We start from the raw sequence: 27,904 nt of genomic DNA, 5'->3' as shown, positions 1-27,904 counted from the left end.
AGCATGTAGGAACGAAGACGAGCTTATCTCTGGGTTTCCTGTGCCGATAAGCAAGCAGGGATGTGAGTTTTGCCAAGCATAAGGCACATGCCAAAGATCATGAACGATTCCCGAGTGTTGTAACGCCAGCCGAAACCCCACCTCCAACGGAGACACGTTTACGTGATCCTGCCGTAGTGTCCTTGAAGTTCTCCGTGGCCACTCAAGGATCAGGGCATCCTTCCTTTGTTCCCACAGGAGCCGGCGGACTGCCCGTGTCTCTGTGGCGCGGTTGCTGGGCCCTCCTGGCTTTGCCGCCCAGAAGCAGCACTCTTCTTTCATCTGCACGTTCTCCACTCTGCGGGCTCGAAGGTGTGCCTGCTGGGTGTGAGGCTTGCACGCTCCACCCCCTCTTGCCTCTTGGTTTCTCAGCCCTTCAGGCAGACACGTGGGGAGCAGCAGCAGGAAGGAATCTCCAAGGCCAGAGAGAATAGGGTGCTGTCTCGGTGCTTTGCCCGGAGCATCCCAAACCAGCAGCCCTGTTTCTGCATCTCCTGTCCGCACATGGCCAGAGAGAGAGGCCCTTGGGAGGGAGCGGTGATGACAAACAAGTTGCAGGTGTGACATCCCAGCTGACTGGGGGGAACGTGGGAACAGGGTTCAGAAAGAAGCAAGCAAGCAAACCGTTATCACCACAGCAGAGCGTCATTACTCTGGCCAGATCCTTCCTCTTCTCGCGATATGATAAGATGCCAGAACTAACCGTTCTGACTCAGTCTGGGGACGGAGACCAGCCTGACCGGGGCAGCTCCCCAAAAGCCCAGAGCAGCTCTCAGGGTGCGAGGCGGGGCCGGAGGAGCCTGTTCAGAGCTTGCATCTAAGTTGAGGGAAAGGCCTGTTTTTCATATCAAGGACCCAGAGGCCAATAGAGACTGAGGAATGCTGACGTCCCTCCTGGCCCTACCCTGACCACACTGTCCTCTGGAAAATGTGCACCCCCAGCCAGGGGTTCCTAACCTTTGGCTCACAGAGCTCTCTAAGAATCGGATCAAAGCAATAGACCATCCCTGTCCCACCAAGAACACGTGCACGCACACACAGCTTTGCACTATTTTTTGGTGGGGGGGGGCTGTCACAGATTCTCCAAAACCTGTCTGTGGTCCCTGGACCCCAGCGGGGAGCCTCTGACTGAACGTATGTCTGGGGTCTGCCACCGTTTGGGGACTTGACCCCCCAGGGTTGGCAACAAGTGCCCCCTGGGCTCCCTGGAACCCATCCCCTACCACCCAGCAACTCGGGGTCCCCCACCCTCTTTGTCCTGGGCTCCCAGCTGCCCCCACACCTGGAGGGACTTCCAGACGTTGGAAGAGGTCACCTGTGCCCCCCAGCCTGGGCGGGCTCCCCAGAGTGGCCAGGAGGAGGGCAATGCTGGCTCTCCCTTGCCTGCCGGGCACACACACAGTTAATCCTCGGCGGCTGCTGTTTGGATAATATGCGCTGGGAGCGTTGGAGGCTCCGCGGCCGCTCACATCTGGCTGGGGTTTGCTCTTTACGAGTCTGCCCCGCTTTCTTCATCTCTTCCTTTACTTTCGAGAAACCGTGCTTCCGCTTCTGGCCAGAGAGACCTTGGAACGGAGGAGGTCAAGGTGCCGGGAAGGCAGGGACGGCTGTTGCCTGCACCCGCCCCCCTTTCTGCACCTTCTTCCCCGAAGACTTTTTCCTTCCTCCTGGCTCTCTACTCTGACAAGTCTGTTCTTCCCCCGACCTGGCTGGGAGGAGGCCCTGCCGCTGGGAGATGCTCTAAGCCCGAGAGGCCGCAGCAGGACGCCGGCTGGAGGTAGGTGGCAGCTGGCGGGCGGGACAGGACTCAGTGCTGCTCCGCTCCTGCTCCACGGCTTCTTCGCGGCGTGGTGGTTGCCAGAGCGGAGTGGGAGGGGCCAGGGTGGCAGTTGTGGCAAGGGGCAGGAAAACCGGGAGCTGCGGGGCTGGAAGGGTAGTGGAGAGCCAGCCAGGGCTCGGTCTCCCGCTGGGACGAGGGAGCAGGGGCTCTGTGGCCGCCGGATGCAGTCAGGAATGATGGTGCCTGCCTCTTCTTTGTGGGCTGTTTATCTTGCTTCACACTTCTCTAGGCGTGAGAGAAAAAGGAATGGTACCCAAGTCCCCTCTGTACCAAGTGGGGAGCCCCCCACCCCAATAGTGCCTGGATCACCTGAGAGACAGGTTTGCCCAGCCATGCTAGTGGCCAGTTTGGACCCCACACAGAACAGGAAATGCTGACTTTCCCCTGCATCTAATGGCCTTGGTGCTCCTGGAAGGGATTCAGTGTGAACAGGGGAAAGTCATGTCCCTTTCCCTGGGGACCCTCTGGAGCTGCCTGTACCACTCAGAACCATCGCTGGCCTGGGGCCGAGTCACCCAGCTGCCATTAAACATCTGGACCTCCCACGCCTCTCTGTGTCGAAAGCCCACGTACCACCCTGTTCTTCTAGGCATTCCACGGGGACAGGTGTGAGCCCCACCTGCCCTGGGTACCCACATCGCGTTAGCCTGGTTCCTAGCGCGCTGACTCCTGGGCAGCCCCGTGTCCTCTGTGGGGACACAGGGGCCCTCCCGGTCCACTTGGAAGGGAGGGAGGAAGCGGCCTCCCTCTGTGACTCGTCTGTCTCTTCAGTCTCACGGAGTTTCCAGGAATGGAGGCAGTTTGGGGCACCGGAGCTGCTTCCTTCCGAGCTTGGAACATGAGGCGTGTCCTGAGAAACTGAGTTTTCTCAACCACTCCCTACATCCTGGGTCCCTGGGGGAGGATGTGAGGTCCTCCAAGGCTGCTAGGCCTTTGCTTTTTATAGTGCAGGAAAAGCACGCAGTCAGCCCCACGTGCAAGGTCGCTAACGGATGCACTTGACTGTTGTGCTTGCTGCAGGGAGAGGCCTGCCCGATGTCCCCATCAATGAGAAGAGGGGAGAAATACGGGGGAAGGGGAGATGGGGGCCGAGGCTTGAGTTATCCTGTCCCATCTCCCTTCCTCACTGTCCCTCCTGACCTGAGAGCTGAGAGGAGCTTAGGTTAAATGGCAGCCATGTGTACGCGTGCACGTGTGTGTGTCCTGCATGGCAGGCACTGAGCAGATGTGGATTCCCACCGATTCTATCAATGGCACTCTCACCCCTGAAGAGCTCAGAGAGGCTCAGGACTTGCCCACACGCAGTAGATGGAGGACCCCTTGGAGGACCTGCATCTCTGTGCCCAGAGAAGGGGTGTAACTTGCTCAAGGGTGCACAGCTCTCCAAGCTGAGACTGGGACCTGAGCTTCCCAAGTTTGCAAATATCCGCCTCCCAGCTGTCTATGGAGAAAGTGCCCAGGGGCAGGAAGGACGCAGCCAGGTTCTGTTTGCCAGGAACCCCACCCTCTCCTCCTATTCTCTCCCTCCTCCCTCTCCCATCTTGAGCCTCTTGTGATGCCAAGGGAAGTGCTCCCAGTGAGCAAGAGGTCAGGGAGACAGAGAAACGCGGGTGCAGGAGGTCTTGGGTGGGGCTTCCCCCGGCCAGAGGATGTCGCTGCCCGTCAGGGACAGGTGCAGCCAGCCAGTGAGGGCCACCCTCACAGGTGGGTGGTGAGAAGCTGACGTGGTCCCAGAAAGACGCACAGCCAGCTCCCTCTTTGTTCCTAGGGTGTAAACCTCCCTATTCAGGGCAACCAGCACAGCATAATTTTTTCAGAACATGCTTCTTTCTGTTTTCTTCCTGGTGCCTCCGGCCCTCCTCCCCCCAAGCTGTAATTAGCATGACTCATAAACCAAGTATTCTGGCACTGAACTTCACCCATCAAAACAAAGATGAAAAGAATTTTGTAGATACAGTCGTGCTGCTGGGCGTCCTCACCGGACATAAGCTTGCCACTGGGGCTTTGTCTTCCGGGGCTGGCCCTGTGTGGGGGACCCTGTTCTGGAACTGGGGGTGGCCAAGACTCCAGGGCCCTAGGGCTGGGTGGCAGTGGTAGGTCACAAAGCAAAGGAAGAATAGAAAGGTCCTCGTGCCTAAGGCAACTCTGTGGAGCCACTGGAGAGGAAAATGGGTGTTTCAGCCTCGCCTCCCTGCCCTGAGAGCCCACAGATATTAAGGTGGGGGTGATGTCCCCCCCTCCCCCCAGGCGCTTCGTCTTGGTGGCGTAACTACTGCGTGGGCCTAGGGTTATTAATTTTTTTCCTGTTTTTACCTGCTGAAATCTGCCTGAGTCTCTTAAAGTCAAGTGAGACAAGGCAGTCCCCAGGACAAGACCGGGGGTATCTCCCTGACTCCACACCCGGTCTGCCCACTGGGAGAACAGTTTGGAACAGAATCATCAAAGCGTGCGCAAGGCGCTTCCGCCCAGTCTCTCGGGGCAGCCCAGTGAGCCTGGGATTCGTGATTCTCGGGGCCCTGCCAAGGGATCTGTGCCTGGGTCCTTGGCCCAGCAGGGTCAGTCCTGCACTCAAGCAGACGTGCGGAAGGGGGCTCGCCGGCTCTCTTCCTGCTCTGCAAGCTTGCTGTGGGCTTCTGCTGTGGCAGCCCGCATCCTCTGACCCTCATCTTCCCGCCTCAGGGGAGGGGCTCAGGGCTGTGGGCAGGAGAGGAGCTCTCGAGCCTTCATCAGGGGGCATCTTTATCTCTGGCTTCTCATCAGGGTTGCAACGGAGCCGTCCTGGGAGCAGAAGACAAGAGCTCCCAGCATCCTTTTCAGCCACTCATTCTTGCCCACACTTCTTTCCAGGACCGGGCTCCATGTGGGATGGCTGTGGGCAGAGGCACAGAGGCCCCCTCCTGCCCACCGGGGTGTCTCCGGCCTGCCCTGGAGGCCCCTGGAGTCAGCAGCTTCTCCAGCTGTGGACGGGACTGGCACCGTCCTCCTGGGGCGTCCCGCCCTGTCCAGGATGGCTGTCAGGATGGCTGTGCGCCAGGCTGGGCCTCAGTGTCTGACCATCTCCCTGGCTCCTGTAGGAATTTTCCTTGAAACAAGACGGAGCAGAGCTGGAGACTGCGGGCAGGGAGGCTGGATGGGAAGGGAGGATGGGAAAAGAGGCAGACAGGCGGGGCAGGCAGTGGGGGAGCTGGGGGAGTGGGGAAGTCACGTTCTTGGTGCCTGGGGCTTGGTCAAAGGCTGCTGCTGGCCACGGGTAAAGCCATACTTGGGGAATGCCCCAAACCCTTTGCCTGGGTTTGCACCCCCATCCCAAGTGGGGCCATCTGGTTACCAGCCGCCCTCTACACTGGGGACCAGGGAAGGAAAAGGACCTTGCCTGGGACAGCTGCCAGCCCTGCTGGATTTGCAGGCGGGTGCAGGCCAGAAGTTGGGCTGGGCCCTGCAACTTTGCCCTGCAGGTGTCTGGGGCTGGTCTGTAGAGGTGCGGAATGGGGCGTGCTCGGAAACACTTGGGCCCTTTCTCTGTGTGAGGAGTCTAAAAGTGGGTTCTGGTGAGAGATGGGTGGGTCAGGGTGGGTTTGGGGGAGGCCCTGGGGCTCTCAGATCTTTTGGCATTCAGGACACCCTCCTTGCCCATGAAGGTGTGGCTATGAGAACAAGATCCATGGTTCTGTAAAGTGGCCATAGGGCTCGGCTTGAGGAGCCCCTGAGAATGAAACCACACAGCCGGCAGAGCCAGACCGGGCAGCTGGGGAGGTGAGCTGGAGCCTGACGCCCACCTTCCCCTTTTGGTTCCGTTCTCTGCTCCACGTTCTCCTGCTTCAGCTCCCTCTCTGTAGAAGCCTCCGCTGGGGGCTCCACCCAAGCCCGATCCCCAGGCAGCACCCCCAGGGGTGGGCAGACACAGGGCACCCATGCTGCTCTCCGCCACAACGTCAATTCCTTATACCATCGGTTCCTGCTAGCTGCACTTGGCCGCAGGTGCCTTTGCAACCCAGTGTTCTAGTCGGCTTCTCTTCATCCGAAAGCACAAGGTGGGGGGTGCGTGAGACCATTTGCCATCCCTGCTCGATGTGGTCTTCCCCCCCTTCTCCTTTTCAGAGCTCCCCAACGGGCTGTTTCTCTCTACCTTGCAAAAGCAAGGCTCTAAAAATGCACATTCAATGGGCCACACTTCCCACAGCGCTGACATTTTGAGGTATGGGGTGGTGATAGTGGGGCGAGGTTCCTGGTGACTCTGTGCCTAAATCCAAAGGAATTCAACTCAATGGTGGGTTTTAAGGTGGCAGCCTGGCAACAGGGAGATCTTAGCACACGGCTTGAGTGACAATGCTCGTCACGGACCCCCGTGCCCCGCACCATGCCTGACACAGGTGCTCGATAATCTGCAGAATGAATGAATGACTGGAAGGGCTCAGCGGGTGGATGAGATGTTCCTCAGGGCTGAACGCCGCTGCTGCCGTCCCAGCTCTCCCAGAAAGGCGGGAGTGCCCGCTGGACTGTGGTTTCGCAGGACGAGCCTGCCTACCCGGCATCTTTCTGGAGGCCCCTTGAGGCACTTTGCTGTCAGACACACCTCCCCACCGTGGGGCCTGGGGTGAGTGGCTCCTTCACTCTGAGCCCATTTGCTCATCTGAGAAATTGAGGTGCGTTGTGGGGGTGAGTGGCACCCAGAAAGCACTGTGGCCAGAGCCCACCACGCAGAAGGCGCTCGCTTAGTCAGCGGTCGTAGGGCTTTGCTAGAGGAACCTCTGTTAAATGACGGGGCTGCTCCTGGGTGCATTAACTTGCCGGCTCCTGCACAGAATTCCTAAGGATGGGCTCAAGGATTTGGCTTCCTTCGTTCCATGGCCTCAGTACCAAGTACCAAGTACCACCAGCGAGAGGCGTGTCAAGGACAGAACAAATCCCCCTCCTAGAAAATGGGGTCTCTCTACCAGGCCTGACTCTGGTCCAAGTCAGGTGGCCCTTCCCTGGCCTAACCTGTATCCACGGTAACTCTGGGGGTTCTGCTCCCGGGGGGGGGTGCAGCGGGGCTATATCTCCTTCCTGTTGCACGGTGTCCCTGGAATCCGGCTCAGTACATGCTGGTGTAGGACCTCGGAACTTGAGCCCTGGGTCGGTTTATACGCCACGGGGACCTGCCTGTCCCCGAGCCCCTCCTTCGTTGTCCTCTTTGCTTAGAGCCAAGTCCCCTGGAATACACAAAACGCTCTCTGAGTCCCCCGGGTGGGGTTTACTTGTCATTGTTCTAAGCGGAAAATCATGTGTACTTATTGTAAAAAAATATGTGCCTGTTAGAGAGGAAAAAAATCGGAGAAGCCAAAAGAAGAAAATGGCAAACATCCCTATTTTCATCACCCAGAGAGAATTGCTGTTAGCAGCCAGGTGGGTGGCCTTCAGATCTCCGCGGCTGAGCGCACGGACGTGCACTGATGTGTGTCTCTTTTCAACCCAACCTTCACTCATCAGGAACATCTCTCCGCCTCAGCAAAGAGTCATCTGTTTACAGAGGTCGCTAATTAGCGCGGCTGCTGAAGGGGCCCCTGCCCCCACTTGTTTATTTATTTATTTATTTACTGGCCTTTCCATGAAGCACACATCTCCCGGTTAGGTGGCTTGTGACCTTGGTAATGGAGGCAAGGGGTCATAGCGCTTATGAAGCAGGAGATTTTCTGAGCGCAGATAAGAGAAGCACCTGAGGGAAAGATGGGTGGATGGATGGCCACGCCAGGATGGCACTCCAGAGCCCACCCGGGACACGCTCCCCCCTTCCCTCCTCTCTCCCCAAATAGTCCCACCCAGAGCTAGAGAGAGATTTGAACGCCCTGAGGCCCTAGAAAGAAGTGGGGGATCCCGGAGTCCTGTTTGCATGTTGGCTCTGCAGGAAGGAGAGCGTGGAGTTCAATCAGGGTAGAAGATCAGACATCAGACAGGAGACACTGGGGGTGCACGTGGGAGGAGACACGGCTCCCTGGGACGGGCTCCAGGTCCGAGGGGGTAGACCCTACAGGATGCTAGGGAGTGCCTTGCTGGAGGAGTGCCCTCAGGCTTGCTCTGCAGAACACGTGGTGGGGCGGATGGAGAAGGTGGTGGGGGAAGGGACAGACAGCGGAGAGCCCGCGGCTGGGGTTGGGTCTGCGAGCAGAGCTCCAGATGGCTGGAGCTGGGCGGCGACACGGCCGGAGGCGAGGCAGGAGCCAGGTGGTGAAGCTCCAGGTTTAAACATTTTCCTTATTTTCACGGGAAGCCTTTTAAGCCCAGGGTGGAATTCGAATTGGCAGTTCTGCACGGTACCTCTGGTGAGCAGGTGGGAAGACGGAGGAGAGACAGAGCAGTGGGGGGCTAAGAAAGAAGAGGTGATGGGCTGGGGAGGAGAGGACCGGAGGCCTTCGGGAGGCTGGCTGATGGATGAGAGGTGACAGGTGCGTGAGAGGCAGGGTTTGCATGGCCCCCAGATTTCTGGCCCGGGGCCCCCGTGTGAGCGGTGGCTGTAGCTTCAGAAGCAGGTATGGTGGGGACAGGAACAGAGTTAACTGGGGGTTGGAGGTGGAGAGCAGGGGGCAGAGCAGAGAGCAGGTGCTTTGAAGACAGATAACTGGAGCTGTCCTATAGAAGCTTCTGCCATCATGGAAATGTTCTCCCAGCTGTGCTGTCCAAGAGGGCGGCCACCTAAAACGTCTTGGTGCCGCTGAGAATGAAATTCTTCATTTTGCTTAATTTTATGAATTTAACTGGCCCCAGGGTCTAGTGGCCGCTGCTCTGGAGGCGCGGGCTGAGAGCTCCTTGGCCAGGCCGTTGTGGGGACAAGGACTGGAGAGCTGTCACTGTAGACAGTGACATAAAAGTGTGTTTCGAGGGAGAGGAGCTGACGGCCGAGGCCATAGCCTGGGAGACACCTGTCTCTGAGGGGGGGGGACAGTGAAGGACAGATGCTGGGAGACAGACTGAGCCGGAGCAGGGACAGAAGAGGAGGTGGCTGGCCCTGCACTGTTTGCACGCCGAGCTGAATTATATTCGTGACCTAGAAGTCACAGAGGTGTCTGTGAGATGTTGGGGTGATGTCTAGGCCCCGGAAGAACGGAAGACATTCGTACTGCTTATAAAGGGGCGGGAGTGGTGGGGCGCGGGTCCTGGCATCCCAGCCCTGCCCCGCCCCCCCCCCCAGAGCAGTCAGACCCCAAGGGCGTCCCCACTGTGGGGAAGCGGGCCCTGGGCCAGGCCACCTGCGGCGCAGGCTCACGGCAGGGCACGAGCTGTCGGGGGCTCCTCTCTCTCATGCAGTTCTCAAAGCAGGGGCGAGCCTGCAGCTCAAGGCCTGACAGCTGGGAGGTGATCTAAGGACAGTGTTCTAGTCAAGGAGGTCTTTGTTTGCACTGGGACGGGCTCGGAGCTGGGGAGGCTGGGCTGGCCAGGTGCCCCCGGAGGCCCGACGCCTGCTGCCCACGTGGTCTTGCTGTTTGCGGGGCCTGGCAGAAGCCCATGCCCACTCTCGGTGCCAGGTGAGCCTTTCCTTGCCGAGGCACCGTTGCCCCAGGAGAGACGGAGACGTTTTAGGATGGGGGGACCTCTTGCCTTCTCTTTACTTTACTTTTTGTCCCGAGCCAGGCCTCTCTGCAATGCGGGGAAGAGGGAGCCCTTGCTTATTAACCAGTAGGTAGCCCCAAACAACCCCATCTCCATCCCTGGCCATGTGCTTTGGAGGTCACCAAATAAACCCCAAAACCTTAAAAAGTAAACCCTACTTCTCCAAGCCAGAGAGCAGCTCCTTGGAGAAGGGAAGAGAGAGATTCAGCGAGGGGCATGGAACCGACCGAAGTCCCTTTAATAAGGGGTCCTCATGCCCCCACCACTGCCTCCTTTATAGGCAGGCAGGCAGGGTCTGGGGCCAGCTGGGCCGCCCTTAGATAGTCAATGGGCTTCTGGAATTGATGAGCAAATGTTCGTCACCTGGAAGTCACTCTGCCTCCCTCCTTCCCATCACCAGAGGAGTTTGGTAAGAGGAAAGTTCGCGTGATGAATGGCTTCTGGGGAAGGAAAGCAGGGGTCACGGGATGGTCATCAGGGCCAGAGGGACACCCCAACACGGCGCGCTCTCCTTCCTGGGCACCCCAGGATCTAAATCGCGCAGGCTTCCTGCAGCAGCTGGAGAGCTCTGAGCTCCTCGGTGGGAGAGTTCCAGCAGATGTCAAGGCAGAGAGGGGCGGCCTCGGGGCTTCCTCTCTGGTTGGGAGGATGCCGGGGAGCAGGAGGTGGCAGGAGCAGATGTGCGGAGGGGCCCGCGGCGGCGGAAGCATGGTTGACGCCACATTGAAACGAGGAGTGATTGCATGCCCCGCTAAGTTGCTGTCTTGGCCTAGAAGCCATTAGGTGTGGGAGAAAGTCCCGTCTTATGCCAAGCTTCCTTGGGAGCCGCGTGTAAGATTTTGGGGTGATGTCCAGGCCCTAGAAAAGCCAGACAAAGATATTTGTCTTGGGTGTTTTGAGGTCTGGGCCCCAGCCCGAGCTCCTGGAAAGCATCACGTAGAGGCGAATGGCAGAAAGGAGGAGAGACCTTCAGGAGATATTAAAGGGGGTGGGTGACTGACTTGATGTGGCGGATGCAAGAGAGGAAGGCGCCCAAATGACTCCCAGATTTCTGGCCGGCTGCTTGTTCTTCGTCCTGCTTCCTCCCCCCCACTGACACCGTCTGGTCCGATAGCACTTCCTGCCGTGATTGGAACGCTCTGTTCTGTGCCGTCCCGCGTGGTGGCTACCAGCGACATGTAGCTACGGGCGGCTCGGAGTGCAGCTAGCGTGCCGAGGAACTGAACTCCGAATTTTATTTAATTTTATTTCATTAGTTTAAAATGAAATACCCGCACGTCGCCCCAGACCGCGCAGGCCTCGAACCTTCGTTACCCACTGATCCCACGTTCGCCATTCTGTCTTGGGCCACAGTTGAGTGCACGTCTGTCCCCTTCACTGGACTGTAATCTTCTCAAGGTCAGGGAGGGAATTTAACTTATGGTAGGACCCCTCTCTCCCGAGCTCCGACACGAAGCTGGGCACATCGTGGGCCTTCAACGAGCCAGGCCTGTGAGAGATTTTCTGCTGAGAGGGAGACAATGTCTTGTCTTCTAATCTTCTAATCCAGGGAGATCCTAGGCTTCTCGCCTCCCAGAACAGCTGGTCACCCGCTGAGGACTAAGGAAGGGGGAAAACCATGTTTATAAATGCTTTTGTCAGATGGTACTGGGCTGGGTGTGGCATCATGGCCAAACGCAAACATGTGGCGCCCGGGCCCTGGGAGTTTCCCGTCAGATCCCAGGCAGGGCGGCATGGAGGGGGGGTGGGACGGATCTTAAACAGACACCGGGAAACTTCAGTGCGGGTCTGAAGACTGGCTCCTTGAAGGATTCACCCCGTGTCCATAAAAGGTCTGAGAAGGGATGGAAATTATTAACGAGGAAGTGTTCTCGGACCCCGTAAGCGGCCCAGATCCCCCTTGTGCACCCCCACTCCTGCAAAGGGGGTTCTTCCTTGTTGGGGGGAGGTTAAGCTGGAGCTAGACAGGAGGGCTGAAGGGAGAGCAGCGGAGGAGCCACGGGCCTTCGGGGGCAGGGAGTAGGAGGAAAAAGGTGTTCGTGGAGTTGCCATGGGATTTGGCAAACGGATTTCTTCACAGCATTTGAGAAAGGCAAGTTAGGAACTTGAGTCACGTTGCAATTGGCCTCAGATGCCTTGACTGCAAGGCAGCCTGGAGACCCGGCCAGAGGGTGAGGGCTACACACCACTGGCCGCGAAGCCCGGGGCCACTTCCCGGCCCCGCCCTCGCGGGAAACAGCCTGGTCTTCCCGGGGGCAAAGCCTCGCCCTCTGTAGGTGACTTCACTTCACTGGAAATTGCTAAAAGTAATTTGGAGCCAAGTTTGGTTGGATATTGGGCAATACTGTTTTTGCCCAAAAGTGACTAAAATGGTCATAATGTCATGATGCTGACTTTTCTGTGGGCCTTGGTAAAATGGCTCTGAAGATATTTTTGAAGAAGGGAAGATTTCACTCAGGGTTTGCTTTGGCCCCAAAGGCGAGGCTCTTCAGGAGAACCGCCACCTCTGCTGCCCTTTGCGTTGTCAGCCTGGTGCCTCCGACCCCTTGCTGGCTCCGTCCCCACCAGTATCACCACCCAAAGGCGGCTGCATCCCGCACCACATCTCTTCTGATCAAGGTCCAGAAAATCCCTTCTCCAGACGAGGAAGAGACATACCAACGGGCCAAATAGCGCCCCCATTGGGGGTAGAGCACTGATCCTTCGCTGAGGGGGAGAGGTCTGCCTTCCCAGGGTACGCGCGGCGAAGTCTGGAGACGTTTTTGGCTGTCACAACTGGGAGTGGGGGGTGTCCGCAGAATCGAGCGCCGGGAGCCCAGGGACGCTGATAAATATCTTGCAAATGCCCAGAACCTCCTCCAACCCAGAGCGAGTCAGCCCCAAATGGCTACAGTGCTGAGGCCGAGAAACCCTGGGGACGAAAGAATCCGAGGTAGCTTATTATGTGTGTTTGTTATTTCCTGACGTTTCCAAAAGGGATATATATTACTTTGGATCCAGAAAAAAATTTTTGGAAGAAAGGAAAACCTCTTTTCCTTTCAAGTGATGCAAACTTGGCATTTAAAGGAGGGGGGGAAAAAGAGTAATTATTGAGGTGCCAAGGAAAAACAGAGGAAATACAGAAAAGGGGAAATAAACAACTTCAGAAAATCCCATTTCACAAACATTTGTGGGGTAGCGATCAAGTTTAGGGTGCCGCAGGATGCTCGGCCGGTCCAAGAGGAACAAGACCGGGAGGTCAGGGTCTGCTCTGCAGAATCTTCCAGGCCAAGCAAAACTCTGTAGAATGAGACAACAGGAAAAACAAAATCTGAAAAGAGGACAGAGACGTTTTGCCAGCGGAGGGTCTGGGAAAGCCTCGGGTGGAAGAGGAGGTGCTGGAGTTGGGTCTTGGGGACCGGGTAGGAGATTGACGTGATCTGAAGGCAGCCTGATGAGGTCAAATCCACTGTCCCCCTCCGGCCCCTGCTTGAAGGTTGGGCGGTCTGAGGCTAATCAACTTCTCTACATCTCTGTTTCCTTGTTTGTAAGTTTGGTATAATAATGAATGAATAATTTCTCCTTGGAGGATTCACTGCAGGCCCCTCTGAGGCCGCTGGTGGGGTAAGAATGACTAATGAGGAAGTGTTCTCAGACCCAACCCTGACTTACAAGGTCAGAAGGATCAAATGAGATGCCTGGATACTCAGCATAGCACCTGGGGCAGCTGTTGGTCCTATGAGGCTGGTTTTTAATAGAAGAGAGGAGGAGAATGGGAACTCCTGGCCAGGGGAACAGGAGGTGTGCAGGTGGAGGATGCTAGGAGTTGAGGGGAGTGGCTGGAAGCTGGGATTCTAAAGTATGGTCCGAGGCTGAGGAGCACTGGCTGCACCTGGGGCTTTTTGTAAATGCAGACGCTCGAGGCCCTGTCCCAGACCCGCTGAATCAGAATCTGCATTTTAACCAGATTTCACAGGTGGTATGTGTGTACATGAAAATTTGCAAAGCAGGGAGCTTGAGCACAGGATGAGGTGTGCTGTACAATGCGACCAAAGAGTGGGGACAGACTGGGGTGTCATGCATGCCCTGCCAAGGAGAAATGATGGATGGATGGGTGGATGGATGGATGGATGGATGGACGGACAAATGGATGGATGGGTGGATGGATAGGTAGATAATTTTAATACGTATTTTATAAATTCACATAAACACATACAGTAAGGATTCTGAGTGGGGGGCTGGCCCAAGTAGTCTCTTTGCCACTGGGCAGGTCTTGGGCCCCGATGCTTGGGAGGGAGGGTCGGTTGGGAGAGAACTTGGAGGTGGGGAGGCCCAGCTGATCCACGGCAGTGGATGAAGCGGGGAGTCATGACGAGAACTGAGGACCTAGCGGAGGTGTGGGTGACAAGGGAGGAGGGCACTCTGGGGAGGCAGCCTCCCCAGCTCAGAGGCTCATCACATCTCTGAGGATCCATCCAGACAGCCTCTAGCTCCTGCTGTTTCTGGTTCCTGGCTCTGGTTCCCAGCTCTCTGCCTCCCCCATGTTCTCTTGATTTGGCTTAGGGGCTCCAGCAGTAGGGGCTCCCAGAGCAGTCTCTCTTCAGAGCTGTAACAGCGAGCCCACCAACATGCAGAGTAAAGAACAAAGCCCAAAAGTCGACCTACCAGCTATGAGGTCATGCCCCGCCAGCTAGAAGGCCTCTGAGCAATGGGGTGTTTGAGGGAAGCCCATGGCCTCCCCCTGCCCACAAAAGGAGCATTCATCTACGTAGATGATTACTGACAAAAAAAGGACTCTGTCTCGGGATTTAATTATCCTTAAACATAAAAGAGGAATTAAAGAAAAATCAGATATGGGAGGTTTGCCTCTCAGTAGCGACCTGGATCCCACTCGTAACTTGGCTTCAAGGGGTGGGTGGTTCTTACCCCCAGACCTCCGTTTCTCACTGGGCAACTGGAAGGGTTGAACTGGCTGTCCTCACTGGCCTTCGAGGTGTTGACTTGTATGTCTTGGTGAACCAAGGCGGGTTGGGAGTGACCAGTTGCTCACTCCTGCCGGGGGGGAGGTTTCCCCACCCGCCAGAAGCAGCCAGGCATGCGGGACTTCTGACTCCAGACTGTGGAAAAGGCTCCCTGAGTTAGCTGGGGGAGAGGCCTCTAAGGGTGGAAAGGGATGGGATGTTTTGCCTATTTTAAGTCCAAGCACTGCCCCCTAATGGGCTCACTGGGGACCCACAGTGGACATATCTTTCTGGAAGGACTGTTTTCAATACTGGCCGAGGAGCTGTCCAGAGCTTTCACCTGCGAGGTCCGGCGCCAGTCCAGCGGCTGAGGCTCCAGGGGCAGAGTGCGTGCGCGCACGCGAGGGTGTGCACGCGTGGCTGTGCGCGAGCGTGCAGGTGTGAGAGTGTGTACATGTGAGTGTGAGTGTGTGACTATGCGAGTGTGTGCATATACAGGTGCCGAGTGTGCGGAATGCACGTGGGAGCGCGCGAGTGTGTCGAGCGGGTGAGAGTATGTACACAGGGTGTGTGACCATGCACTGAGGTGTACGAGTGTGTATGAGCGAATCTGTTAGGATGGTGCAAACGTGTAAGTGCAAGAGTAGGTGCATTCACGTGAGTGAGTCACGTGTGAGAGTGTGTGAGTGTACGTGTGCACTACCGCGCACGAGTACTGAGCATACATGCGCGTGTGTGTAGCGCGAGCAGACGTGAGCGGACGTGGATGAGCGTGCGGAGAAGGTGCGGGAGTGTGTGAGTGTGAGTGTAGGTGTGTGGGGTCGCCCTCCCAGAAGCTGCCGTGGCTGGAGCGTTCTGGTTTCGTGGGTCTGGCCACAGCTCGGGCTTGCTTCTCTGCAGGGCCCGCTCCAGCCCGAGCCCTTCCCGTGTGTTTCCAGCAGGGACCGGCGGGAAGATGGGCTCCCGGGGACTGAGACTGGTGCTGGCGTGCTGCCTGCTGCTGGCCTTCGCCTGTGGCCCGGCGCTGGGCCGTGTGCCACGTGACCTGCAGGAGCAGGAGGGGACCGAGGAGCCGCTTCTGGACCACGCTGAGAGGTGAGAGACGGGGAGGGGCAGAGCAGGAGCTCGGGCTCGCTGGGTTGAGCCTGGGGTCCAGGGCACCCCAGGGGGCTCTTTTGGGGCTGGATGCAAAAGAGCCACAGCCAAGGCTGAGGAAGGGTCCTTGCAGACACTGGTCCCGGAGGACAGACCAGCCATTTCTCCTTTCAGTGACCCCCAGGCCTTATCTGAAACTGAGGACAGTGACCCACCTTGTTCTAACCCCAAAGGGATTGGGTTTCTGTAAGGTTTCGCAGCCACATCCTTAGGTAAAGACTTTCCCCAAACCCCAACCCTGGCCCTCCATTTGTCCTTCTGTTCTAGCTTTGTCCTTCGAGAGTATCTTCCAGGGCTCTGAGTGCTACCAGCAGGTAGGAGGCAGGGACGCTGCCGTGAGCTGGTCTGGGGACCCTGACCATCTGATCAGGCTGCCGATGGGAGAGGATTGCTGGTGGTGGCTCTTCTCAGAAACTCATGAGTTTCTCCTGAATGGCGTCTTCATGGATATGACCTTCGATAATATAGAGACTTCAGGCTATTTGGAATATTTTGTAGGGATGCACAAAATGCTTAGGATTGCTCGTGAAACTGTCATTCATCAAATGTGAGGTCCTAGACACCTGGGAGATAAACTGATGCTTTGAATTGCTTCATTATTTTGAGTTTTGGGCTGACTTGATACCCAAGGCTTCAGGCTATCTTCAGAGTGCGATGTGGACGTCCATCTCCTCCCCCTTCGCCCCCTGCCCCTCCCCCTCCTCCTCTTTCCCCTCCTCCTCTCCTCACTTTTCATTCAATGAACACTGAGTGCCTACCACTGACCTGGCCATTTGCTAGGCACTGGGGGACATGCACGAGTGACAGTTCTGGCCTCACACACACGACCACAGCAGGGAGTAGGCTGTCGGTACAGGTGTGCCTACAATGCTGGGGGTGGTGGGGGAGGGGAGAGACTAAGCAAAGGAGTGACCGCATCTTGAAGGGTACCTGGGCCTGGGGAGCATCCCAAGTGCAGAAGGAGGGCGTGGCCATGCCAGGTGGGTTTGGGTCGTGGAGTTGGTGCCAGAGGGTGGGAAGGGGAGGGGAGATGAGCCTGATGGGGAAGGGTCTCTTCTGAACTTAATCCTACAGGGAGTCATGAGGGATTATCATGGCAGGGGTAGGGACATCATGGAGAGGTTTCAATGTGACGACTTTCCAGAAAGAACGCTGGAGGAGGCAGAGAACAGGATGAATGGGAGGTGTGCAGAGAGGCGGATTCCAGGAGAGTGGTCAGAATGGTAACGGTCCCCCAGAGATGGGGAGGCCTGAGGGCCCAGCTTCTGCAGGTACCTTGGTGGGGGGGACTGACTGCTCAGGATCCCGTGATTCTCAGAATGTGGTGGCGAGGCCAGAGAGGCCTCCTGAATGAGCTTGAGATTCCATTCTGGGCGACCGGTGATGGTGCCGTGAAGAGGGTTTGGAAAGAGAAGGTTCCGGGGGCAGAGTGACGGGCCAACCGACACTTTTGGACATACCACCTTTGTGGGGCCTTCTGACCCTAGGCTGAGACTTCCGGCTAGAGGTGGGGGTCCACGGGAGTCTGGGGTTTGTGGGGCCTGAATTTAGGGGGTCCTAAATTCCTGGGTTATCTGGGGCTTATAAGCAGGAGCAGAGGTCGAGAAGGAAACGGCCATTGAGATGGTGGGACCGTCTCTGAGATGTCATAGCTCTGGAGTCTGGAGCAAAGAGCGGAAGCCAGCAAGAGCACGTGAGGCGCATCCCGGTGCCACAAGGTGGCAGCATGGAGCCGTCAGCGGCCACCCCGCCCAGCGGTCCTTCAAGGGTCGCTAGTGAACAGTACAGTGGCGTCTCCAGAGGCCGCCGCTCAAAGGAATCCTGAAGGTCTAGCCGAGCCCCTTCATATAGAAATGAGTGAGCTCAGTGTCGGATCTTCTAGAATCACAGTTGCATGAAGGGGATCCACAGCTCCGTCACACAGTATCTGAAATCCCTCCCGGAGGGGCAGATCTCTCCAGGCAGCCTCTGTCTCGCGGGGCCCTCCAATCATCGCTGTTTTTGTAGCCACTGTTTCCATTCCAAGTACTGCTGTGACCAGAAGGCAGAGGAGCTCTTCCCGAAGCTTCACGTGGGGTCCCAGAATTCGCCCAGAGCCAAGGCTGCCCGTGCCCAGGGAAAGTAGACAGTCTGGCCCGCCCAGGACCGAGGTGGACCAGTGCAGGGACACCAGACCGTCTGGCAGCAGGAGAGAGAGGAGGTCCCAGCTCCGAGAGCTCACGGCTTTCCTTGTAACGCCTTTATTCCCTCAGGGCTGAAGAAAGCCATGAAAAGTACAGCCACAGGCAGGGCGAGGAGGCCCCGGCTTCCCAGTGCTTTCGCTGCTGTGACCCGGGCGCCCCCGTGTACCAGGCCGTCCCCGTGCCACAGATCAACATCACCATCTTGAAAGGTCAGACGGCCGCAAAGCCACCAAGGGGACCTGCCCCTGGGGGGGGGTGCTCTGTTCTGAGCGGGGAGGAGAGGCCCAGGTCAGGGTGCATGAGGCGGGGGCACAATGGCTCCCGCAGGGCCGGGTGCAACGGCGGGCTGGCCTCCGGAGGGCGAGGAGAAGCAAGTCCCACCCGAGGCTCTGCCCCCTTGCCAAGAGGAGAGGCTGGAGAGAGGCCCGCACGACCAGGACAGGAGGAGGGTCTCACCCTGGGGCTGCGCCTGAGCCCCTGCAACGTTTGTTTAGAGGCTGGGTAGGCCCCGCGCCCTCCGCCCGCGGCCCTGGGCCCCGCGGCCCAGATAACTCCGCGCGGCCCCATGAGGTCTGACTGGGGAGCTCGGGGGCCGGCCCGACATCTGCAGTGCATTTGCTCCGAGTCAGCCGTGGGCCTGGCCGCAGCGCCTGCTGCTTTTGGACAAACCCATATGTTCCCTTTTCTTTGCCAGGACTTTCCAGAGGGGAAAAAAAATGATAGCTTCTGGATGAAAACAGAACAGTCCTCATGGTTGGGTCAGCTTGCCCGACACCGCGTGTTTTCCTGTCCCTTTAGGTGAGAAGGGTGACCGGGGAGACCGCGGCTTGCAAGGGAAATACGGCAAGACTGGCTCCGCGGGCGCCAGGGGGCACGTGGGCCCCAAAGGGCAGAAGGGGTCCGTGGGGGCTCCCGGGGACCGCTGCAAGAGCCACTACGCCGCCTTCTCGGTGGGCCGCAAGAAGCCCCTGCACAGCAACGACTACTACCAGACCGTGATCTTCGACACGGAGTTCGTGAACCTCTACGGCCACTTCAACATGTTCACGGGCAAGTTCTACTGCTACGTGCCGGGCGTCTACTTCTTCAGCCTCAACGTGCACACCTGGAACCAGAAGGAGACGTACCTGCACGTCATGAGGAACGGGGAGCAGGTGGTGATTCTGTACGCGCAGGTGAGCGACCGCAGCATCATGCAGAGTCAGAGCCTGATGCTGGAGCTGCAGGACCAGGACGAGGTCTGGGTGCGGCTCTTCAAGGGCGAGCGGGAGAACGCCATCTTCAGCGACGAGTTTGACACCTACATCACCTTCAGCGGCTACCTGGTCAAGCCCGCGGCCGAGCCCTAGCCCGGCGGCCCCGCGGCAGCCCTTCCCCGGGCCTGGCTTCCCTGCCCCACCGCCCCAGCTTTGGCCTTCCGCACGACGCCCTGCACGGGAGGGGAAGCGAGAGCGGCTGTGCTCCCGGCCACGCGGCTCCTGGGCGGGCTCTCGGGCTGGCACCTGCGAGGACGGGCCTCCAGCTCCCCTCCGTGCGCATATCCTTAGGCGACCCCGCGGGCAGGCCGCCACACGGCAGGGTGTCCCAGAGTCATCCTTGCTCCCACGGCTGGAGATAATTAGGGAAATTCTAAAGTTTGTGAAAGGAGCAAAGTAAGCCATGTGGGAAAAGGGAGGTGTTAATTTTGCCTCTCCTCCAGCAGCACTGGCTCCCCAGGGAGGCTGTTCTCGAATGAGCTTGCATGTTCCAGAAGACCTGAGGTAGACAGATGCTGTGGGCCACCGGGGAAGGGGTGCAGGGCGTGGGGACCCTCTTAGGCCACGTATGAGCCTTCTTGGGCAACAGCTGGACTGCCATCCATATTGTGGGGAAGTCACGGCCTCGCCCACGGGTTCAGCGGGTCTTTCGGAGCCACAACGGCGAGGGGGTTTGGGTTGGGGTAGTGAATGTCAGCTCTCAGCCCTCGGCCCTGGTCTCTGGGCTGAGAGAAGCAGGCTGCTTGCTGGAACCCACAGACTCCTGACAGCAGCAGGGGGCCTCAGGAGCCCCTGGATCTGCAGATGTTTCTATGAGGAGCAAAGCTCAGTACAACCATGGCCCAGCCCTCCATCCTGGCCTGGCTCTGCTCCACTCCCCCATACTGCCCAGGAGCCCCACGCGGGGCCTTCACGCTGGCGCCCTGGCGTTCGCTCGTTGCTCCTCCTCCCAGACGGGTCAGCTACGGAAGGCACTGGGGCCTTCGTTTTGTAGCAGGGTCACGGTTATATAATATTTTCTACAAAACCTCCTTGCACACCATCTCAGAGTCCTGTTTCCCAGAGGGGTCAACACTCGGCAGCCCCAGTGCTCTCCCCCAGGCCTCTTTGATCAGCAGCCTAAGACAACACGGGAGGGGCTTCCTCTGGGCCCCAGAGCAGGGCAGAGCCGGAAGGGGCTGGAAGGCTCCCCCTCTACCTGTCTCAGAGCCCCCGTGGGGTACCATCCCTCTGACTAGGAGAGAAGACATGTCTCAACCACTGGAGTCAGAACTCTCTCTCCGAGGTGGGGTGTAGATGTGCCCAAAGTGGCTGCTGCCTGGAATTGGTGCTCTAGCCTGTGGCTGGCTTTGGCCGGGGGCCCTTCTTGCCTCTCTCCATTCATGCCCAAGGCCAGGGTCCCTCTCCTACCTGCTTGGGCCCCTAAGCCCCTACAGGAACCTTCCTTCCCACTGCCTGGTGACCCTTGGTCTTGACCCATCCCTCTGCTCTCCCTGGGCCTGGCCACCGGGTCTGGGGTCTGCACCATCCTTCCCTCTGAAGGACTTCTGCTGGTCAGACTTGAAAAATGGTGTTTCTGGCGTGCTGGTGAGCAGAGTGCCCGCCTGCTGCTTCGTGCTGTCCCAATGCTCTTTCAGAAAACATTAAACTCCGAACCACGTGTCTCAGCATCACGGCCTCCTCAGTTTCCTCCTTGAACCAAATCCTCCTCCTTCCTCTCCCCATCCCCGCACCCCACCGACTGCCTGTTGGAAGCCTGGGGGCCCGCAGCCTGGCTCCTGGGAACATAGATAGCCAGCGGGTACAGGCTGGGCCCCGAACTGCTTTGTTCCTCACGGGAACACGTTTTACAGGCTCAGCTGGACGTGGTTGCGTTGGGCGCCCTGTGCTTAGCGGAGTCGGCGAGCGGCGGGCAGGAGGTAGGGCTTGGGCGAGGGTGCCTGCGTCCTGGGGCTGCCGTAACACACCGCCACAAGCCGATGGCTCGAAACAACACACATTTACTCTCTCGCAGCTTTAGAGTCCCGAAGTTCTAAACTGAGGTGTTGACAGGGCCATGTTTCCTCCCAAGTCTGTAGCGAAGGAGTCTTCCTTGCTTCTTTCAGCTTCCAGTGGCCCCGGTGTTCCGTGGTTGGTGGCTGAGTCTCTCTGATCTCTGCCTATCTCTGTCTTCACGTGGCCTTTTTTCTCATGCCTGTCAGACCTCCCTCTCCTTTCCCTTAATAAGACACCTGACATTGGATTTAAGGCCCATCCTAAATCCAGGACGATCTCCTCTCAAGATCCTTCACTTAATTACATCGGCACAGACCTCATTTCCAAGTAAGGTCACAGTCACGGGTCTCGGGGGTGAGGACTTGGACATACCTTTTGGGCGGATACAATTCAACCTACTACAATGACCTACAGGCTTGAATACACCCACCAACAGCTTCCTTTATGCTCAAGCAGTGACGAGCAGATGTTTCTTTCTCTTCTCTCCACGGCCTGCCAACTGGGTTAGCGGCCAGGGCCCTTGCCCGATGGCCGGGAGGCTGGCAACAACTGGTGTCCTCCTTTTCCCTGGTTCTAGGATCAGCCGGTGCTCAGCCTTGGGCTGGGGCCAGGCAGGAACAGGCAGACACTGCAATTCTGCCCTCCGTAAGACAAAGAGCAGGCACCACGGACAGAGCCGCGGCCGTCCATGGAAGGAAGTGCCTTCTGCGCAGCGGGGAGGAGGGGCTGAGGGTATCTCCCAAAGACGCATGGAAGGAAAGGGTCAGCTTCAGGTGAGGGCCTACTGCCTCGGGGTACAGTCACAGAGACATCGTAACACCTGTTCTATCGCCTGCCACGTCACCATGGGGGACGAGGCGGCACCCGCTCCAGAGCCCACACAATGTCCTCTCTCGCGCTTTGAGCTCTCCCCATGCCCAGTCCTTCCTGCCACTGTCTTCCCACTCCCTCCCCGATTGCATTTCTCACTCTCCAAATATTTACCCTGCTCCTGCTTTGTGGTGCTAGGTGCTGGGGGCATCACGGCAACTGAGGTGGGGTACTTGCCTTCCAGAGGACTTTTCAGGGATGTTAACTGCAGTCTGACATGGACGTAGGCTTCTCGGAAGAACTGCACACGTAGTTGTCTGCTCCATTTGACCCCCCCCCCACCAAACTGTTTACTCTGCGTAGGCCCCTTTCCCTGTGCCCTGACCTCGCTAGTAAGGATTTGACTAACCATTTCTGGAAAAGACCTGATAAACTCAGTTGCAAAACAAATACTAGTGTTTTAGCAAAAGGGCTTAGAAACAGCCGATGACTCAGCCGAAGGAGAGAACTGTTGACGCTACAACTTTCAGGAGGCTCCGTGGCCAGGGGTGGGAATGGTGAGGCGTGCACTCCCCATCCTACGGGTTTTGGTGTGTGTGTGCCCACATGGGCGAGAACACAACAGTATGATGGCAAACTGGGTTTTTGGGGCCATAGTAATGAGAATAAAATGAGACCTTCTCCCAGATCATGAAAAACAACAACAACAACAAAAAGGTAACAGAAAACAATAAATAAAACAAGATGCCTCCAGATGCAAAAGCGTGGAGCTGGATCCCTACCTTACACCGTATACAAAAATTATCTCAGAGTGGATCAAAGTTCCCATTAGAAGGGCTAAAAGTACAAAATTCCTAGATAAAGTATGGCTATAAATCTTCACGTCCTGTATCAGGCGGTAGTTTCCTAGATGCGACACCAAACCCCAAGTAACGCAAGGGAAAACAGATAAATCAGACACCGCCAAAATATAAAATTCTGGGCTTCAAAGGACATGACTAAGAAAGTGAAGGCACAGCATGGAATGGGAGAAAATATTTGTAAATCATAGATCTGACAAGGGACTTATATCTAGAGTATATTAAGAACTCTTGCAACTCAATAGTTAAAAATCCCAAATTACAAATAGGCAAAGGGTCTCCATAAACATTTCTCAAAGAAGATTGACAAATGACCGATAAGCACATGCAAAGAGGCTGTTTCATCAGCCACCAGGGAAATGCAAGTCAAAACCACAGTGAGATACAACTTCACAACGAACAGGATGGCTGTTTTCAAAACGACAAATGTTGGCAAGGATGGAGAGAGGTTGTCACCCTCAGACTTGGCTGGCAGGAATCTAAAATGGTGCAGCCACTTTGGAAAACAGTCTCATGCTTCCTCAGAATATTAAACAGAGCTACAGGTGACCCGGCGATTCCACTGCTAGGTGTATCCCCAAAAGAAATGAAACCATTGTAGATAAATGTCCTCGGCAGCATTATTCATAGTAAAAAAGAGGAAACAATCCAAATGTCCATCGGGTGATGAATAAATGAAAAAACGTGGTCTGTCCGTACGAGAGAACGGTACTCAGCTGTAAAGAAAGTATGGACGCCTGCTCCAGCACCGATGGGCCTCAGACCCACGAAGCCAAGGGAAAGCAGCCAGTCACAAAAGACCACATAGTGCATGATTCCATTTATGTGAAATGTCCTGAACTGGAAAATCCATAAAGACAGAAAGTAGATTAGAGGTTTCCAGGGGTGAGGTTTGGGGGAGGGGAGTGAGTGCTAACAGGGACAGGGTTTTCTTTTTGGAGTGATGAAAATGTTCTAAAATGGGTGGTGGGGTGGTCACGTGACTGTGAGAATATACTAAAACCATGGACTGCACACTTGAAATGGGCAAATGGTATGTTGTGTAAATTGTATCTCAGTATAACAAACACACATGCTCACACACATACTAGAATGCCTTGCCCTTCTCTGTTGAGGCCTGGGGAGTCCCGGAGCTCCAGACAGGAGATCTTCAGAGCCAGTCTCATTATTCTGGGCGTGGCTCGGGGGGGGGTCAGGGTCCAGGGTTCAGTGAGGTGGGGTGGGATCGCCAGGCTCAGTTCTTCCAAGAGCATTATTTAACAAGCATTTTGGAAACCAACTGTTGGATGAGATCACACAAACGCAGGAGGCTGACTCAGGTGCCAAGGGAAGCATTCCAGAAGGAACAGCTAATTGAGGACCATGCCTTTCTCTCTGATGTCCCCACACAGCTGCAGGAGGGCTTGGAAAGGCGAAGTGACCTCAGATGCCCTGCATCAGCCGGCCCTGGTAACCAGCTCCTCCCAGGGCAGAATGGAGCAGAGCCCACTTCTCTTTATGCAGATGGTCAGGCGAGGACAAGAAATTTCCACATTAGAGATTTTCACAAATAAGGGTAGAAGTTTGTATACTCTAGATAACTCGGAAATCTCCCTGCTTAAAGATAAGAAAACATTCCAACCGTTCAATTGAGATAGCCACCAAGTGAGCCAGCCATTCGGTCCCAGAGCCTCCTCACTAAAAATATCCAACAAGTGTGTATTGCATCCTTGCCGTGGGGGGGGGGGGACCCACAGCAGCATTATCACAATCAAGCGTTAGCACCGCGATGCTTGCTACATTTGAGGAGATAAAAGTAAGACACAATTGTGGCGGAGAACTTGAAACTTACACTCATGAATAATAATAAATCAAAGGGAACGCCCAGGAGTGAGAAACGGAACGAGAGACACGGAGGAGCGTGCCAGCACGTTGTACAGAGCTGAAGGGAAAAATCAGTGGCCTAGAAGATAAATCAGAAGATATTCAGAAAGGAGCATGGAGAGATGAAGGGAGGGGAAATACAGAGCGGAGACCATATCCACACAGGGAGAAAGCCCAACGTGTGGGTGGCCGGCGTCCCGGAAGGGAAAACAGAAGAATGCCACAGAAACGGTATCTGAGAAGAAAGCGGCTGAGAATTTCACCTGACGGATGGAAGTCACGGAGGCACAGGCTCAAGAAACTCCGCGAATCACCAGCCGCAGAATGAAAGCATGGGCGCAGCCCGCAGGGACGCGGTGGGGAAACCGTTACACACCAAGACAAGGAGGAAAGCTGGACCACAGGAAGGGGGAAATGTTTTCTTCCCCAGGAGCAGTAATGAGCCTGACAGCTGACCTCGGACAGAAGGGGTGGAAGCCGAGTGAGAGTGGGATGGCATGTGTGAAGGACTGAAAAGTCATAGTTGTGACCTAAATAAAGTCCCATTCCCAACGACAGTATAAAAAATAAAGACAGGGGCGCCTGGGTGGCGCAGTCGTTAAAGCGTCTGCCTTCGGCTCAGGGCGTGATCCCGGCGTACTGGGATCGAGCCCCACATCGGGCTCCTCTGCTATGAGCCTGCTTCTTCCTCTCCCACTCCCCCTGCTGTGTTCCCTCTCTCGCTGGCTCTCTCTCTCTCTGTCAAATAAATAAATAAAATCTTAAAAAAAAAAAAATAAAGACAGTTTCAAGCAAACAAAACTTGGGAGCCATTGCCGACGGCAGCCCTGCACAAAGTGAGCGTGACCCCAGAGGGAAGGTCAGGAACGCCGACGTGAACGACAAAATGGTACACTGGGTGGTAATTCTAAACAAACAGCGCCGGGATATAGTCAAAAATACGTCTTGGGGGCATCTGGGTGGCTCAGTCAGTGCAGCGTCTGCCTTCCGCTCAGGTCATGATCCCAGGGTCGTGGGATCGAGTCCCGCATCGGGCTCCCTGCTCCACGGGGAGTCTGCTTCTCCCTCTGTCCCTCCTCCCACTTGTTCTCTCAGTCTCTCTCTCTCTGAAATAAAATAAACAAAATCTTAAAAAAAAAAATACATCTTGGGAAACAGTCTGGAAGTCAGCAAGTTAAACAGAGTTTCCTGTATGACCGTAGAGGCAAGAGGGCCCCTCTGTGCCCTTTCCAAGTTCCGAAAACCCACAGAATCTGAGTGTGATAAGATGATTGTTGAACTAGCTTAGTTTGCTTTATCATGCACAAATAATGGGTCTAGGGGTACACGGGGTTCAGGCATCCCGTCATGCATACCCTGTCTTGGCAATAAGTAAAAGTAACAAATAACATTTGACTTTGATAAGTGGAGGGTGCAAGCAGTAGTTTCTGGAGTAACCAATAAATAATAGTAAAAGGGGGTATAACATCCAAGCTGATGGGGGAGGGGACGAAATTTTAAAAAGCACTCCATCAATTTAAAAATGGCAAGAAAGGAGAAAAACAAGAATGTAGACTAGGGAGGAAAAATATAAAACACTTAGTAAAATGGTAGGTTTAAAACCAAATACAGGGGCACCTGGGTGGCTCAGTTGTTAAGCGTCTGCCTTTGCCTCAGGGCGTGATCCCGGTGTTCTGGGATCGAGCCCCATGTCAGGCTCCTCCGCTGGGAGCCTGCGTCTTCCTCTCCCACTCCCCCTGCTTGTGTTCCCTCTCTCGCTGGCTGTCTCTCTGTCAAATAAATAAATACAATCTTTAAAAAAATTAAATAAAACCAAATACATATGTGATTACATTAGATGTCAATGGACTAATTGCTCTAATTAAAAGGCAAAGATTATTATACTGGATTTAAAAAAATCCAACTACATTTATAGGGGAAAAGCTAAAATATAGGACTCTAGAAAGACTGAGAGGAAAACAGTGGAAGGAGATACCTTGCCAGTGTGAATTAGCAGCAAGCTGGTATGGGAGCCTGGGTGGCTCAGTCCGTTCAGCGTTTGACTCCTGATTTCGGCTCAAGTCATGATCTCAGAGTCTGAGATTGAGCCCTGGTCTGGCTCCACGCTGAGCGTGAAGCCTGCTTAAGATTCTCTCTCTCCCTCTGCCCCTCCCTACCCCACTCATGCATGTGTGCCTGCCTTCTCTCTAGCTCTCTAAAAAAAAAAAAAACCCACAAAACTATCACATCAGACAAAGTAGACATTAATGCATAAAGCGTTACTAGGAACCAAGGTGGTCATTTCATGATGATTGCTCAGTCAATTCACCAGGAAAAGAGAAGGTAAATTTAAAGTCTACATGCACCTAATAACACAGACTCAAAATACATAGAGGCAAATGAACGGGAAAAAACAAACGCACAATCCTAGTGGGAAATTTTACCACACCCCTCTCAGTAACCGATAGAATAATCATATTCTTTTTTTTTTTTAAGATTTAGTTATTTATTTTAGAAAGAGAGAGAGTGCGAGTGCCTGTGCAAGCAGAGGGAGGGGCAGAGGGAGAAGGAGAAAAGAGAGGGTCTCAAGCAGACTCTGTGCTGAGCATAGAGCCAGACTGGGGCTCGATTCCATAACCCTGGGATCATGACCTGAGCCCAAACCAGGAGTCGGACGCTCAGATGACTGAGCCACCCAGGTGCCCCTTCGAATAATCATATTCTTAAAAAAATCAATAAATAGAGGATTTGAGAAATATGGTAAGAAGATCTAACTTAATGGTCATTTACAGAACATCGACCGCAAAATACACTATCTTTTCAGGCAAGCGTGGCCTAATTTTTAGAAAATTGACCCGGTGTTAGCCAGAAGGCAAGTTTTACTTTTGAAGGACTGAATCATACGGGGTATTTTCTCTGAGTATATTCAGTTGTACACTCAAGTATATAATTCAGGGATGCTAAATACAATTCAGTGATCCCCATATGTTTGGGAGTTAGGAAATATACTTCGAAATAACCCATGGATTAAAAAACAAATCACGACGGGGCGCCTGGGTGGCTCAGTCATTAAGCGTCTGCCTTTGGCTCAGGTCATGATCCCAGGGGCCTGGGATCGAGCCCCGCATCGGGAAGCCTGCTTCTCCCTCTCCCTCTGCCCCTACTTGTGTCCCCTCTCTCGCCGTCTCTCTCTGTGTCAAATAAATAAATAAAATCTTAAAAAAAAAACAAGAAAATTAGAAAATATTTTGAAATTAATTAAAATGAAAAAACAAATACCCCACGATGTATCATAACCTGTGGGCTATACTCAAGCCACACTCAACACGCTGCCTTCACCCAAGTATCGGAGACGAAGAACGGCTGAGAATCAATGAAACGAGCCTTCAACCTTCAAGAA

At 55.4% G+C, this 27,904-nt stretch overlaps 1 protein-coding gene and 1 long non-coding RNA gene across 5 annotated transcripts in view; one reads left to right on the top strand and one right to left on the bottom strand.

Moving 5' to 3' along the window:
- Positions 1-1,493: 1,493 nt before the first annotated feature.
- On the top strand, positions 1,494-20,667 carry C1QTNF1 (C1q and TNF related 1). Of its 3 annotated transcripts, none has more exons than XM_040640097.1 (4): positions 1,494-1,816; positions 15,345-15,498; positions 17,811-17,950; positions 18,540-20,667. In XM_040640097.1, exons 2-4 carry the CDS (start codon positions 15,359-15,361, stop codon positions 19,088-19,090), a joined length of 831 nt encoding a protein of 276 aa, XP_040496031.1. In that variant the 5' UTR covers positions 1,494-1,816; positions 15,345-15,358; the 3' UTR covers positions 19,091-20,667. The 3 variants fall into 3 exon arrangements, with proteins under 3 accessions (XP_040496031.1, XP_008692051.1, XP_008692052.1); XM_008693829.2 differs by having other exon boundaries at positions 15,342-15,498; XM_008693830.2 differs by having other exon boundaries at positions 15,304-15,498.
- Positions 8,076-27,904, bottom strand: part of LOC121104947 — a 26,718-nt gene continuing 6,889 nt past the window's right edge. The window contains exons 3-4 of one of the 2 annotated variants that reach the window (XR_005837303.1): positions 12,122-12,374; positions 8,076-11,062 (exon numbers count right to left, since the gene is read on the bottom strand). This is a non-coding gene — a long non-coding RNA (uncharacterized LOC121104947). The remainder of the gene's footprint in view (positions 11,063-12,121; positions 12,375-27,904) is intronic. The other variant, XR_005837304.1, reaches the window with a different exon arrangement.

The sequence above is a fragment of the Ursus maritimus genome, unplaced genomic scaffold (assembly GCF_017311325.1).
Source record: "Ursus maritimus isolate PB19 unplaced genomic scaffold, ASM1731132v1 scaffold_24, whole genome shotgun sequence".
Classification (NCBI taxonomy): Eukaryota; Metazoa; Chordata; class Mammalia; order Carnivora; family Ursidae; genus Ursus; species Ursus maritimus.
The sequence above is the reverse complement of the archived record's forward strand: the minus strand, read 5'-3'. Positions and strand labels throughout refer to the sequence as shown.

Excerpts from the sequence above, each read along its gene's own strand:
- C1QTNF1 (XM_040640097.1), top strand. The coding sequence starts at position 15,359 with ATGGGCTCCCGGGGACTGAGACTGGTGCTGGCGTGCTGCCTGCTGCTG. Across the intron at positions 15,499-17,810 it reads CTTCTGGACCACGCTGAGAG|GGCTGAAGAAAGCCATGAAA; the intron begins GTGAGAGACGGG and ends TTATTCCCTCAG. Across the intron at positions 17,951-18,539 it reads CAACATCACCATCTTGAAAG|GTGAGAAGGGTGACCGGGGA; the intron begins GTCAGACGGCCG and ends CTGTCCCTTTAG.